The sequence below is a fragment of the Phalacrocorax carbo genome, chromosome 32, assembly GCF_963921805.1.
Source record: "Phalacrocorax carbo chromosome 32, bPhaCar2.1, whole genome shotgun sequence".
NCBI lineage: Eukaryota > Metazoa > Chordata > Aves > Suliformes > Phalacrocoracidae > Phalacrocorax > Phalacrocorax carbo.
In genome coordinates this window covers 105,116-120,479 of record NC_087544.1, presented here as the reverse complement: position 1 = coordinate 120,479, position 15,364 = coordinate 105,116, and the positions used below count along the sequence as shown (strand labels likewise).

The following is a 15,364-nucleotide window of genomic DNA, read 5'->3' as shown; positions in this document are numbered from 1 at the left end:
CCGGCACCCTCCAGCGAAGGCGGTTCCCGTGTCCCGACGCGTGCCCGTTGCCCCTTGTCCCGGCGTCGGGCACCGCTGAAAAGAGCCCGGCCCCGACCGCGGCAGCCGCCCCGCAGCGATTTAGAAGCACTGACGAGACCCCCCTCGGCCTCCCCCCGTCCCCCCGGCTGAGCAGAGCCAGGTCTCGCAGCCTTTCCTCGCGGGGAGATGCTCCAGCCCCCCGCCCAGCGCGGCAGCTCTCCGCTGGGCTCTCCCCACCCGCTCCCTGGCCTTCTTAAACTGGGGGGCCCAGACCCGGCCGCAGCCCCCCGGCCGCGGCCTCCCCAGGGCGGAGCGGAGCGGGAGGACAACCTCCCTCGCCCGGCCGCCCGCGCTCCTGTTCCCGCGCCCCAGGACGCCGCCGGTCCTGCCGCCGAGGGCCCGGCGCCGCCTCGGGGTCACCTCGCCGCCCCCCAGCACCCCCGGCTCCTTCTCGGCGGAGCCGCTCTCCGGCAGGTCGCCCCCGGCCCTCCCGGCGCGGTGCCGACGGCCAGCTTGCTGCGGGGACGCCGTCCCTCCGCCCCCCATCCCCTCACGCCTCGTCACCCCACCGACACCGCGGCAGCCTCATCCCGCGTCCCCCCTCCGAGCGTCACAACCTGCCGCCAGGAGGGTTTTTATTCAGAACAACCCCCCAAAAAACCCAATATATGTATTTATAACCCCATAATAAGCCCTAACGATACATTATATATGGGGTTTTTTTTGCACCTGTGTGGTGGAAGCGTCGCGTCGAGCGCCCGCGCTGCTCCTCAGCACCCGGCGGGTCGAGGGGGGCTGGTGGGATTCACCCTGCGGCAAAGCCTGAAGCTGAAGGCAGCGGCGGGGTGGGGAAAGAACCAGCAGGAAAAAAGCTTTGGTTTTAATATTTCTTGAGTTGTTGTTTTTTTTTTTTTCCCCCTTATTTTTAATTTATACAATTTTTAAAAAAACCACCCTTATGGCACCCGGTAGGCGGAAGATCCCTGACGGAGGCGCTGGGAAAGAGCGTGGAAGCGAGAGGTGATGGCGGCCGCGTCGCGGGGTCCGGCAGTCGGCTCAGAGCCGGCGTCACCCCCGCCGTGGGCTCAAAGAGGCACAAAAAAAGTGAGAATTTCCCCCAAAACGGCCGTGCGAGAGGCGAGGAAAGGGGGTGTTTCTTTGGCAAAGCGCGGGGGGGAGCCCCGTGTCCCGGTTTGGGGGTGGCCGCAACACCTGCGCGCGCGCACACACCCCTCATCCCCCTTCTTTTTATGCTAAAAAAAACCAAAAAAAGGGAAAAACCGTCGCGGTTCTTGTCGTCGGCTCCCGCTGCGAAGGCACTTGGAGGGCGGGGGGGCTGGTCAGGCGAACATGGTGAGCTGTAGCCACTGCGGGGGGAGGAGGAGGATGAGGAGGAGGATGAGGAGGAGGATGAGGGGGATGAGGAGGATGAGGAGGAGGAGGAGGGTGTCGGGTGGGCGTCAGCCCCCGCAGGTACCTGCAGCAAGTCAAAGGTGACGACGCCGTCCTGGTCCACGTCCACCGCTTGGAAGAACCCTGCGGTGAGGGAGATTGGGCGGGAAGTGGTGGGGATTTAGTGGGGAAAGTGGGAAAAATGGGGCAGGATTTAAGGGGAAAAAATTGGGAAAAATCAGCAGGGCTTAAGGGGAAAAAGTAGTAAATTGGAGCAGGATTTTAGGATAAAAGTTTGGAAAAACCAGCAGGGTTTAAGGGCAAAAAGTAGAAAATTAGAGCAGGATTTTAGGATAAAAGTTTGGAAAAACCAGCAGGGTTTAAGGGCAAAAAGTAGAAAAATGGGGCAGGGTTTGAGGGGAAAAAAGGGGAAAAAACCACAGGGTTTAAGGGGAAAAAGTAGAAAAATGGGGCAGGGTTTGAGGGGAAAAGTTGGGAAAAACCAGCAGGGTTTAAGGGGAAAAAGTAGAAAAATGGGGCAGGGTTTGAGGGGAAAAGTTCGGAAAAACCACAGGGTTTAAGGGCAAAAAGTAGAAAAATGGGGCATAATTTTAGGATAAAAGTTGGGAAATAAACATGGGGTTTAAGGGGAAAAAGTAGAAAAATGGGGCAGGATTTAAGGGGAAAAATTGGGGAAAAAAAAAATCCTGTTAAATCCTGTTTTCCAATCGCTCCCGTTAAACCCTGCTGCTTTTTTCAAACTTTTTAACAGAAAAATTTGTTTTTTCCAACTTTCCCCCTTAAAACCTGTCGGGTTTTCCCGCTTTCCCCTCGACCCCTGTGGGGTTTTCCCAACTTTTTAATAGAATTCAACAAGAAGAAAAAAAATAAAATCTTTTAAATCCATTTTTTTCCCCCCAACTTTTCCTCTTAAATTATCCGGGAAATGCGGCAGGATCGGACAAAACGGGGAGTTTTAGGGGTAAAAAGTCGCTCACGGAACATGGTCTCCAGGCGCACGAGGCAGCACACGAAGTTATCGAAGTCGATGGCCAGGTCGGGCTCCGCGTAGCGGGTGATGATGAGCTCGTGGAGCTTTTTGTTCAATTTATAGCCTTTTTGGGGGGGGGAGGGAAAAAAAAACCCCAACACCTTAAAACCACGCGAGGTGGGGAAATGAGTTGAAACCGAGGCGGCGTTAGGGAATCGGGGGGTTCCTCGGCGGGGACCAAGCGCTACCTGCCGCTTCCAGCGCCATCCGCATCTCGTAGGCGCTCATGCTCCCCGACTTGTCCAGGTCGAACTTGCGGAAGATGGCCTGCGGGCCAAACCCCCCCCCCCCCACCAAAAAAATCACCAAAAGAGAAAAAAATGGGGGGGTCACATGTGAGGAGAGAGACCCCAACCCCCCCCCCCACGGCGCCCCAAAACCTCCTCCCCCAGACCCACCAGGTAGTTGCGGATTCTGTTCCACAACACGTTGAATTCCACCAGTCCCAGCTTCCCGTTGCCGTCTTTCTACGGGGTGGAAGGGGTTAAGGAAAGCGGGGGGTGGGCTTGGGGGTGAAATCCCCCCCCAGCGGGGCAGGAAGCCCCCTAAAAAACTAAAACTACCCCTTCAAAAAACAACCCGTTCAAAAAACAACCCCCCAAAAAAACAACCCCCCCAAAAACAACCCCCCCAAAAACAACCCCTCAAAAAAACAACCCCTCAAAAAACAACCCCCCCAAAAAACAACCCCTCAAAAAACAACCCCTACAAAAAAAAAGCCCCCCAAAAACAACCCCTCAAAAAACAACCCCTCAAAAAACCACCCCCCAAAAAACAACCCCTCAAAAACAACCCCTCAAAAAACCGCCCCTCAAAAACAACCCCTCAAAAAAACACCCCCCCAAAAACAACCCCTCAAAAAACAACCCCTACAAAAAAAAACAGCCCCCCCAAAAACAACCCCTCAAAAAACAACCCCCCAGAAAACAACCCCTCAAAAAACCACCCCCCAAAAAACAACCCCTCAAAAACAACCCCTCAAAAAACCACCCCCCAAAAAACAACCCCTCAAAAACAACCCCCCAGAAAACCCCTCAAAAAACAACCCCCCAAAAAACAACCCCTCAAAAACAACCCCTCAAAAAACCACCCCTCAAAAACAACCCCTCAAAAAACCACCCCCCAAAAAACAACCCCTCAAAAAACCACCCCTCAAAAAACCACCCCCCAAAAAACAACCCCTCAAAAACAACCCCCCAAAAAAACAACCCCTCAAAAAACAACCCCTCAAAAACAACCCCTAAAAAAAAAACCTCAAAAACACAACCCCTAAAAAAAAAAACTCAAAAAACCTCAAAAAACAACCCCCCAAAAAACAACCCCCAAAAAACAACCCCCCCAAAAAAACCCCTTCAAAAAACAACCCCTCAAAAAACAACCCCTCAAAAAACAATCCCCCAAAAACAACCCTGCAAAAAACAACCCCCCAAAAACAACCCCCCAAAAAACAACCCCCCAAAAAACAACCCCTTCAAAAAACAACCCCTTCAAAAAACAACCCCCCAAAAAACAGCCCCCCAAAGAACCCCCCATCGCCCCCGGCAGCGGATACGTCCATGAGGTTGACCATGCTGCGGCAGGACTCGATGCTGAAGCCTTTGGTCCGGAGATCTTTATCTGCAAAGAATCCGGTGGTTAATTGCGTTAACGAGTTAAAGGACAATTAACGGGGTTCGGGGGTCGGGTGTTTCCCGGCGGCGACCCCCAAAATCCCGCCCGGCCCCTCACGTTTGCTGATGATCCGGTTGAGGATGGTCTGGAGCTCCCTGACGCTGATCTCCATGTCCTACGGGAGGGAGAAGGCGGGGTGTTCTCCGGCGGTCCCGCGTCACCCGCCGCCGACCCCGGCACAACCCCCCTCCTTACCGCCCCCGCCAGCTGCTTGAAGAGTTGTTTGAAGTTGTCGTCGATTTGGCTTTCGGAAAGCACTTTCTGAGGGGAAAAAAAACCAAAAAAACCGACTGTTTTGGTAAAAAGGCGACACCTCGACACCCTACGGGGTCGCCCACCGCCTCTCACCTCATCCGGGAGCGTCGCCTGGATCTTGTCATCCATTTCCCTGCGGAGACAACGAAGGAGAGTTTGGCCCCGAGAACCGCCGGGGATCGTTAGCCGCTAACGAGGGCGTCTCTTACTCGGTGCCGGCTTTTTTCTCGGAGAAGACGCGGAGAACGAAATCTCCCTCCTTGTTGGGTTCGAAGGTGGAAGGCACGACGATGTACTCCCCCGGCGGCAGCCGGAACCGGGTGCTCACCTCCCGCAGGTTGATGAACTGCTCCGAGCGGGCGCGCGAAGCGTTGGCCAGGAAGAAATCCCGCTTCAGGTGAACGCCCGATTTCCCCACGTGCTGCCGAAACGGGGTGAAAAACAAACAAACAAACAAAACAACCAACCACGTAACACCCGGAGTAACTCCCGAAAGCGTCTCGCGCGTTCGCCCGGCGCGCCGCGACGGCGGTGGTGTCGCCGCCGGTGCGTTGTACCCACCTCCGGAGGAACCTGTAGGGAGAGGAGAGGAGAGGTGAGGGCGGCGCCGGGTGACGCCGTTGGGTGACACCGTTGGGTGACGCCGTTGGGTGACGCCGTTACCTCATAGACGGCAAATCCGATGGTCTCCATGTCTTTGCCGTAGCGGCGCTCGCGGCGCCGGTGTTTCTGCATCAACGCCAGCAGGAAGCTGCAGCCGGGCTCGCGCCCGCCGCCCTCGTCCCCGTCGTCGTCCACCTCCTCCAGCTGGATCTTAAACTGCGGGTTTATCCAGAAAGTGGCTGCACGAAAAGAGCAAGAAAAGGTTAAATCGACGCCAAAAAAACAGCCGTTTTGAGGCGAAACCTCCCCCGCCAGCGGCGCCCTCACCGGGGTAGTTCCTACAGCCGCCGGCCGTGCTGCCGCGCCGCCACGTGCCGTCGTAGAGCCGCGTGTTCCACTTGCGGAATTTGCGGGACTGGAGAGCGTCCGGGGTGAGGTTACAGATCTCCAGGCGGGTGAATTCCCGGAGGAAATCCCGGAAGGACATCCTGGAGGAAGAGGAACCGCCAAAGGTCGGGAGCGGAAGCTTCCCTGGCGCAAAAAAGGCGGGGGGGGAAAAGGGTGGGGTTTTTTTGGGGTGGTTTGGTTGTTTTTTTAATCCCTCTTCGCTCACCAAAATTCACCGTCCTCCATTTTCACCATCAGCTGCTGCCTCAGCGCCGGCTCCACCGCGTTCCACTCGGCCGAGCTGTGGGCGGCAAACGGACCTCAGCACCCCGGGGCCGAGCCGCTTCGTTAATTAACGCTAACGAAGCCTCGCGGGTCCTCACTTGTCGCTCCAGGGCCCCGTCCACTCCACTTCTCCCCAGGGATTGCGCATACGGATCAGGCCCAGGGATTGCCCGCGGTAGTTGATCTGCGAACGGCGCCGTCAGGGCTCCCGACCCAAAAAAGCGTCGTTTTCTCCCCCAAAAAAGAAAAAAGACCCCAGCGGCGTCTCTCACCTGCTTGGCCCCCGTCACCGAGTACGCGTGGCCCTTCACCAGCTTCTTGAACGTCACCGCCTCCATGTCGAAGACGCTCGTTATCTGCGAGGAAACCGAGGCGCCGGCCGCGTGAACGGCCCGCCGCGCCGCCCCGCTTCGAAGGACGGGTTCAAAACCTCCCTCAAACCCTTTTTTTAACCCAAAATAAGGCCCCTCACGTCGATGGAACAGCCGAGAAGGGAGCCGCGCTCCAGCGCCTTGAGGATGATCTGGTAGAGGTCGGCGGGGGGTTTGCGCAGGTCGTACCACTCCGTCACGCCGCCGGTGAAGTCCTCGAAACCCTCCGAGGTGCTGCCGCCCGACAGCGCCTCGTAGCAGCCGTTCACCCTGCTCGGCGGGGAGGGAGGTTTAACCGTTCCGGGCTTTTTTGCCCCCAAAAAAAGAAAAGAAAACCAAAACAAAACGAAGAGGAGGAAGGCGGAGGCGTACTTGGCGTAGGCTTTCTCCAGCAAGGCGCTCCAGAACTCGGCGCCCTCGGCGGAGTGGACGAAGAGCAGCTTGCCGTCCTTGGTGGGCAGGTAGTCGTCCACCACCACGTCCAGCCACTCGCCGAACTGCCAGATCTGGAGGGATTGGGGGCGGGGGGGGAAGAGGGGGAGGAGGAGGCGAGGCCGAAGGTAAAACCCCACTTTTTAGACAAGGAGAAACGTTTTGGGGAGAAGGGAAAAAAAAAAAAAATAATAATGTGATTTTTTGAACCCGCCCCGGGGAGGGGGGACCCGGTCGGGGAAAGCGGCGGCGGCAGCGCGGCATTGCTGCCCACCTCGGGGGGCACCCGGCGGCTGATTTGGGGGGGGGGAGGCGCGGTGGTCGCCAAAATGGGGGGGGGGAGCCCCAAAATGGTGGTGGGGAGCCCCAAATGGTGGTGGGGAGACCCAAAATGGTGGGGGGGAGGCCCAAAATGGTGGTGGGGAGCCCCAAATGGTGGTGGGGGAGGCCCAAAATGGTGGGAGGGGAGCCCCAAAACGGTGGTGGGGAGGCCCAAATGGTGGGGGGGAGCCCCAAAATGGTGGAGTGGGAGCCCCAAATGGTGGTGGGGAGACCCAAAATGGTGGGGGGGAGCCCCAAAATGGTGGTGGGGAGCCCCAAATGGTGGTGGGGAGGCCCAAAATGGTGGGGGGGAGGCCCAAAATGGTGGTGGGGAGACCCAAATGGGGGTGGGGGAGACCCAAAATGGTGGGGGGGAGCCCCAAAATGGTGGGGGGAGCCCCAAAATGGTGGTGGGGGAGCCCCAAAATGGTGGGAGGGGAGCCCCAAAACGGTGGAGTGGGAGCCCCAAATGGTGGTGGTGAGGCCCAAAACGGTGGGGGGAGGCCCAAAATGGTGGTGGGGAGGCCCAAAATGGTGGGGGGAGCCCCAAAATGGTGGGAGGGGAGCCCCAAAACGGTGGGGGGGAGCCCCAAATGGTGGGGGAGCCCCAAAATGGTGGTGGGGAGCCCCAAAATGGTGGTGGGGAGGCCCAAAATGGTGGGGGGGAGGCCCAAAATGGTGGGTAGAGCCCCAAAATGGTGGTGGGGAGCCCCAAAATGGTGGTGGGGAGCCCAAAATGGGGGTGGGGGAGACCCAAAATGGTGGGGGGAGCACCAAAATGGTGGGGGGGAGCCCCAAAATGGTGGGGGGAGCCCCAAAATGGTGGTGGGGAGCCCCAAAACGGTGGAGTGGGAGCCCCAAATGGTGGTGGTGAGGCCCAAAACGGTGGGGGGAGGCCCAAAATGGTGGGGGGGAGGCCCAAAATGGTGGAGGGGAGGCCCAAAATGGTGGAGGGGAGGCCCAAAATGGTGGGGGGAGCCCCAAAATGGTGGGAGGGGAGCCCCAAAACGGTGGGGGGAGCCCCAAATGGTGGGGGGAGCCCCAAAATGGTGGTGGGGAGCCCAAAAATGGTGGTGGGAGCCCCAAAATGGTGGTGGGAGCCCCAAAACGGTGGAGTGGGAGCCCCAAAATGGTGGTGGGGAGCCCCAAAATGGGGAGGGGAGGCCCAAAATGGTGGGTAGAGCCCCAAAATGGTGGGGGGGAGGCCCAAAATGGTGGTGGGGGAGCCCCAAAATGGTGGTGGGGGAGCCCCAAAATGGTGGGGGGAGCCCCAAAATGGTGGGGGGGAGGCCCAAATGGTGGGGGGAGGCCCAAAATGGTGGTGGGGAGGCCCAAAACGGTGGGGGGAGGCCCAAAATGGTGGTGGGGAGGCCCAAAATGGTGGGGGGAGGCCCAAAATGGTGGTGGGGGAGCCCCAAAATGGTGGGGGGAGCCTCAAAATGGTGGGAGGGGAGCCCCAAAACGGTGGGGGGGAGCACCAAATGGTGGGGGGAGCCCCAAATGGTGGTGGTGAGGCCCAAAACGGTGGGGGGAGGCCCAAAATGGTGGGGGGGAGGCCCAAAATGGTGGGGGGAGGCCCAAAATGGTGGGGGGGAGGCCCAAAATGGTGGGGGGAGGCCCAAAATGGTGGTGGGGAGGCCCAAAATGGTGGGGGGAGCCCCAAAATGGTGGGGGGGAGCCCCAAAATGGTGGTGGGGAGCCCCAAAATGGTGGTGGGGAGCCCCAAAATGGTGGTGGGGGAGCCCCAAATGGTGGGGGGGAGGCCCAAAATGGTGGTGGGGAGCTCCAAAATGGTGGTGGGGAGCCCCAAATGGTGGTGGGGAGGCCCAAAATGGTGGTGGGGAGCCCAAAAATGGTGGTGGGGAGCCCCAAATGGTGGGGGGGAGCACCAAAATGATGGGGGGGAGCCCCAAATGGTGGTGGGGAGCACCAAAATGGTGGTGGGGGAGGCCCAAATGGGGGTGGGGGAGACCCAAAATGGTGGGGGGGAGGCCCAAAATGGTGGGGGGGAGCCCCAAAATGGTGGGGGGAGCACCAAATGGTGGGGGGGAGGCCCAAAATGGTGGTGGGGGAGGCCCAAAATGGTGGGGGCAGACCCAAAATGGTGGGGGGATCCCCAAAATGGTGGGGGGAGGCCCAAAATGGTGGGGGGAGCCCCAAAATGGTGGGGGGGAGCCCCAAAATGGTGGGGGGAGCCTCAAAATGGTGGTGGGGAGACCCAAAATGGTGGGGGGAGGCCCAAAATGGTGGGGGGGAGGCCCAAAATGGTGGTGGGGAGGCCCAAAATGGTGGTGGGAGCCCCAAAATGGTGGGGGGGAGGCCCAAAATGGTGGGGGGGGAGCCCCAAAATGGTGGGGGGAACCCCAAAATGGTGGTGGGGAGGCCCAAATGGTGGGGGGAGGCCCAAAATGGTGGGGGGATCCCCAAATGGTGGGGGGAGGCCCAAAATGGTGGTGGGGAGGCCCAAAATGGTGGGGGGAGGCCCAAAATGGTGGTGGGGAGCCCAAAAATGGTGGGGGGAGCCCCAAAATGGTGGTGGGAGCCCCAAAATGGGGAGGGGAGGCCCAAAATGGTGGGGGGGAGGCCCAAAATGGTGGGTAGAGCCCCAAAATGGTGGGGGGGAGGCCCAAAATGGTGGTGGGGGAGCCCCAAAATGGTGGTGGGGAGGCCCAAATGGTGGGGGGAGGCCCAAAATGGTGGTGGTGAGGCCCAAAACGGTGGGGGGAGGCCCAAAATGGTGGTGGTGAGGCCCAAAATGGTGGGGGGAGGCCCAAAATGGTGGGGGGGAGCCCCAAAATGGTGGTGGGGAGCCCCAAATGGGGGTGGGGGAGACCCAAAATGGTGGGGGGGAGGCCCAAAATGGTGGGGGGGAGCCCCAAAATGGTGGGGGCAGACCCAAAATGGTGGTGGGGGAGCCCCAAAATGGTGGTGGGGGAGCCCCAAAATGGTGGGGGGGAGGCCCAAATGGTGGGGGGAGGCCCAAAACGGTGGGGGGAGGCCCAAAATGGTGGTGGGGAGGCCCAAAATGGTGGGGGGAGGCCCAAAATGGTGGTGGGGAGCCCCAAAATGGTGGTGGGGAGCCCCAAAATGGTGGTGGGGAGCCCCAAATGGGGGTGGGGGAGACCCAAAATGGTGGGGGGGAGCCCCAAAATGGTGGGGGGAGCCCCAAAATGGTGGTGGGGGAGCCCCAAAATGGTGGGGGGAGCCTCAAAATGGTGGGGGGGAGGCCCAAAATGGTGGTGGGGGAGGCCCAAAATGGTGGGGGCAGACCCAAAATGGTGGGGGGAGCCCCAAAATGGTGGGGGGAGCCTCAAAATGGGGGAGGGGAGCCCCAAAATGGGGGGGGTTTCAGCAGCTCACCTGGAAGTGGAAGATGCCGGCGTAGCCGTGCTGGAAGCTCTGCCCGTGCGGCACCACGCGGTGAAGGAGGGGCTCGTTGAGCGTGAGGGAGGCGATGGCTGCCAGCAGCCAGCAGTCACCTGCGGGCACCGCAGTCGCCTCAGTTTTGGGGTGAAAAAGGCAATTTTCTGGTCACTCAACACCTGGTTTGGGGTGGTTGTTTGTTGTTTTTTTTTTTAACACCCCGCGGGCGTTTAGGGGAGGAGCCGCGTCGCGGGGTTCCAACCCGCCGCCGGCGGTCACGGCGCCCAAACGGGCCTCGATTTGGCAAAAGCGTCGCTAAAAAGCTCTGATTTGAGGTTAAAAAAAAGTAGAAATTGGAAGGGGGCAAAAAACAACTAGAAAATGAGGAAGGCGGAAGCGTCGGCTCTCCCTACCCAGCGCTCCCTGGCAGATGTCGGTGCGCGTGGCGCCGTCCACGATGAACTGCGGGCGCGGACACAGCTCCTGCGGGGAAACGCCCCCAAACCGGCTCACCAAAACTCCCCGAAACCACCCAAATTTGGATAATTCCGGTTTTACCTCACGGCGCTAACGACCGGATGGGAATCAACGCCGTTAACCGACGCCGCGGCTCACCGTCGGCCTCTTCCACTGGACGCCGTGAGTTTTGGCGCTGCCGGGACCGAGTTCGCGGAATCCGAGGGAAGCGGGAACCGGCGGGAAGGTTTGGTCGCGGAAGAAGGTTCCGGAACGACGACATTCCTCCACCAGTCGCCCGTAGTCCTGCCCCAGGTACCGCACCGCGTTCTCGTGTTGACCCAAGCCCAACGCCTTCGCCCGTTGTCGTTGGACCTGCGCCGAAACGCCGGTGCAGTACACCGGCACAATGGGCTCCTCCGCCATCCTGGGGAGAAAACACGGGAATTTAGTTAAAACAGAAGAAAAAAACATGTTAAAAAGGCGTGGAAAATTGGCTTTTTTTTTTTTTTTACACGCTTAATTTTCCGCCTCGGCGCCGCGACCGTTGCGCCCTGGGATGGAGTCGGGGAGCGCCTCGGGCCCCCCCTTAATTAAACCAAGGGGACGATGAGGAGCGCGTTTAACGGCATCTCGTTAGCGGGGGACGAGTAATTAGCGCAGCCTCGGCCTGAAATGGGGGGGGGGGCAATGGGATGCAGGGGCATTTTGGGGGAGTTTGGGGATTTTTAGGGGGTTTGGCGTCTGCTTTAGGATCCCCGCTGCGAGCGGCTTGAAAGAAAAAGGAGGATTCTGCCCCAAAATAAAACAAAAACCCCGCGGTTGGGTTTTGTTAAAGCCGAGCGTTGATGATGATCCCGCGGAGGTTTTGTTTTGGGGGCGGAGAAAATGGTAAAAAACACCGGAACTTCCCCAAACTTGGGTCCTGCCCGGGGCTGGGGGTGATCGGGGAGGGGGGATTTGGTGAAGCGCGCGTCGTTTTAGGGTGAAAAAGAAGGAATTAAGGGAGCGGAGAGGCTTTCCCGCCCTCGCCACCCCCTGCGGCAGCTGCCGGCTGCCTGTCACCCGAGCGGGGGCCCAAAATAGTCGGGTTTAACCTCGAAGTGGCCCTGTAAAACTAATAATAATAATAAAAAAAAGACAGTTAAGGAGCCCCAAAGGTTGACAAAACAAGAGGAAACGGCCCCAAAACAGGTCCTGCAAGTTGTGGTGTGTGTCACGGGCCGCTCCCCGCCGGCACAGCCCCGAGCAATGCTGCGGGGCCCCGGCTTGACCCTGGAAAGGCCTTAATTAAGTATTGGGGAGCTTAATTAGACGTTGGGGAGCTTAATTAGGCCTGGGGGAGCTTAATTAGGCACAAATCAGAGCCGCTGAGGGAGCGACTGAAGGGTGACGCGGAGGTTGGCGGCGCAGCCCCCCCGGGAACGTGGCCGAACGCCGGGGGTTTCGCCCCAAAACCCTGGGGGGGGTTGGTGCCGGGATAGCCAAAAAATGGGGATTATGTCCCAAAAAAGCATCAATTATCCCCCCAAAATGCGGGGTGGGGGGGGAAGGGGGGAGCCTCTACCCCCCCTCGTCCCCCCCAGAGCAGGGTTTTGGGGCACGACCGAGGCCTAGCTCGCGGGGCTGCGTTAGGGACCCTGCTCCTCCGCCCCGTTAATGAGCTCCTCGTTAACCAGTTTCCCCATTAACGAGGTTCTCATTAACCAGTTTACCCATTAACAAGGACCCCACACACACACACTTATGCCCCGGGGGCCCCTCCGCTTGCTGCCACCCCCCCAGAGCCGGCGGGAGCCATTTGCTGCCCCCCACCCCCACCCCCCAGCCCCTCCCCACATACACTTTTTGGGTGAGCAGGACAGAAATCGCCTCTTTTCACCCCGTTTCCAGGAGGGCAGCGGGTACCTGGTGCCCCGGCAGGTGCCGCGGGGCGAAAGGCGCGGCCCGACGGCGGCCGCGTCCCCTCCCGTTGCGCTGGGAAGAAAACACGGGGAAAATGAGGGGGGAAAAAAAGCGAAAAACGCTCGATTTTGAGCAAAAACAGCAAAAAACCACCCCCAAAATCCACAAATTCCCCGTTCCCCTCCCCCCCCCCCACCGAGGCAGATTTAACCCCCAAAACCCCTCTTTTGGTTAAAACAGGGATCGGTTGCGGGGTGAGGGAGCCCCCACGCCTCCCAAACCCTTCCTGGCTCCGAGAACAGAGGAAAAGGGACGAAAATACTAGCTTTTGCCCATTTCCCCCTTTTTTTTGCCCCGATCCGGCGGCGTGGGGAGTTGTGTAAGCGCCGGCGGCCGCAAAGTTGAGGAGAGGGGAAGCGCCTGCCGCCCTGTCACCCCGCCGCCGCCGCGCTGGGAGGGCGGCCGTCACCTCCCGGGGGACGCGGGGGACGTACCTCGCTGCGGGGTGGGGGGGGCGCTCCCAAACTCGCCGCTTTTGGGTAAAATCTACAAAAGATAAATGTATGTTATTAAGCGTTCCTTAAGCAGGAAGGCGAGGCCGGTTGAACCCCCCCCCCACCCCAACCCGCCTCCGCCAAGACTCCTCCCTGCGCTGCTCCTCCCTCGGAGGCTGGCGGGAGGGGAAATGGGGTAAAAGTGAGCGATTTTGGGGGTGTGGGGGGGGACCCCAAGGCGCTTCCGGGGCCGTTTCTGAGCTTTTTGGGTCCGTTGTTCTCCCGCGGCTGCAGGTTTTTCGCTGCATTGCAACGGGCGCGGGCGGGGGGGAAACGCTGCTGTGGGCTGGGCGGCGCCACACGCGTGTGCGGAGGGCCGGACACGCAAGGGGCACGCGTGTGCGCAGGCAGGACGCGCACGGGACGTGTGTGCAGGGGCTGGGACACGCGGGGACACGCATGTGATGGGGGCTGGTACACGCATGGACACGCATGTGCAGGGGCTGGGACACGCAGGGACACGTATGTGATGGGGACTGGTACACGCATGGACACGCATGTGCAGGGGGCTGGGACATGCAGGGACACGTATGTGATGGGGACTGGTACACGCAGGGACACGCATGTGCAGGGGGCTGGGACACATGGGGGACACGCTTGTGCAGGGAACTGGTACACGCAGGGACACGCATGTGCAGGGGGCTGGTACACGCATGGACACGCATGTGCAGGGGGCTGGGACATGCAGGGACACGTATGTGATGGGGACTGGTACACACATGGACACGCATGTGCAGGGGGCTGGGACACATGGGGGACACGCTTGTGCAGGGAACTGGTACACGCAGGGACACGCATGTGATGGGGCTGGGACACATGGGGACATGCGTGTGCAGGGAACTGGTACACGCAGGGACACGCATGTGATGGGGACTGGTACACGCATGGACACGCATGTGCAGGGGGCTGGGACACATGGGGACATGCGTGTGCAGAGAGTTGGGACATGCAGGGACACGCATGTGCAGGGGCTGGGACACATGGTACACACATGTGCAGGGGATTGGTACATGCATGGACACACGTGCAGGGGGCTGGGACATGTGTGCACAGGGCTGGGACACATGTGGGCTGTGTGCATAGAGCAGAGACACACATGTAAACGGGCTGGGACACACACGTGACATGTGTGTGCAGGGGGTCAGGACATATGTGTGGAACATACATGTGCAGGGGCAGGACATGTGTGGGACACGCATGTGCAAAGCGAGAGCGCACAGGTCACATACGTGTGCAGGGCCAGGACACCCAGGGAACACCCACACGCAGGGGCACGCCGTAACATGCATGTGGAAGGCTTGTGCACACGGGTGACGCGCAGAGGGCTGTGACACACATGTGACACGCGTGTGGCAGCCACGGTCCCTACCTGAGCCCGCGGGGTGGGTCCCTCCGGCCTCACCTCCCGAGTGCTGGGGAGAGAGAAGTGGCTCTGGGTTGGGGGACGCAAGGGGGGCCCCCCACATCAGAGGGGACCCCGACCCAGCCCCCCAGATCACCCCACATCGAGGGGACCCCGACCCAGCCCCCCAAATCACCCCACATCGAGGGGAGCCCCGACCCAGGCCCCCCAAATCACCCCACATCGAGGGGACCCTGACCCAGGCCCCCCAAATCACCCCACATCGAGGGGACCCCTCCCCCCAATCACCCCACATCAAGGGGACCCCTACCCAGGCCCCCCAAATAATCCCACATCGAGGGGACCCTGACCCAGGCCCCCAAATCACTCCACATCGAGGGGACCCTGACCCAGCCCCCCAAATCATCCCACATCGAGGGGAGCCCCGACCCAGCCCCCCAAATCACCCCACATCGAGGGGAGCCCCGACCCAGCCCCCCAAATCACCCCACATCGAGGGGAGCCCCGACCCAGGCCCCCAGATCACCCCACATCGAGGGGAGCCCCGACCCAGGCCCCCCACATCGAGGGGAGCCCCGACCCAGGCCCCCCAAATCACCCCACATCGAGGGGAGCCCCGACCCAGCCCCCCCAAATCACCCCACATCGAGGGGAGCCCCGACCCAGCCCCCCCAAATCACCCCACATCGAGGGGACCCTGACCCAGGCCCCCAAATCACCCCACATTGAGGGGAGCCCCGACCCAGCCCCCCAAATCACCCCACATCAAGGGGAGCCCCGACCCAGCCCCCCAAATCACCCCACATCGGGGGGGGGGTGGGGGGAGACTGAGGGGAACCCCAACGTCTGGGGGGGCCCAACCCAGCCCCCCAAATATTTTTATACATATTTTTCCCTCCACCCACAAAACACACAAAATCATATTTTTAAGCAC

General features: G+C 60.0%; 1 protein-coding gene across 2 annotated transcripts; it reads right to left on the bottom strand.

Moving 5' to 3' along the window:
* Positions 1–653: 653 nt before the first annotated feature.
* Positions 654–13,310, bottom strand: CAPN1 (calpain 1). Of its 2 annotated transcripts, XM_064437489.1 has the most exons (23): positions 13,004–13,308; positions 12,452–12,585; positions 10,768–11,035; positions 10,566–10,635; positions 10,150–10,268; positions 6,409–6,542; positions 6,138–6,306; positions 5,938–6,021; positions 5,764–5,849; positions 5,607–5,681; positions 5,321–5,481; positions 5,054–5,232; positions 4,952–4,963; positions 4,600–4,811; positions 4,484–4,523; positions 4,331–4,396; positions 4,193–4,250; positions 4,017–4,081; positions 2,863–2,931; positions 2,653–2,731; positions 2,412–2,528; positions 1,499–1,557; positions 654–1,388 (listed from the first exon to the last, which is right to left on the bottom strand). In XM_064437489.1, the coding sequence occupies exons 3-23, from the start codon at positions 11,032–11,034 to the stop codon at positions 1,362–1,364; spliced, it is 2,148 nt and encodes a 715-aa protein (XP_064293559.1). In that variant the 5' UTR covers position 11,035; positions 12,452–12,585; positions 13,004–13,308; the 3' UTR covers positions 654–1,361. The 2 variants fall into 2 exon arrangements, with proteins under 2 accessions (XP_064293559.1, XP_064293558.1); XM_064437488.1 differs by having other exon boundaries at positions 4,331–4,523; positions 13,004–13,310.
* Between the last annotated feature and the right edge of the window lie 2,054 nt (positions 13,311–15,364).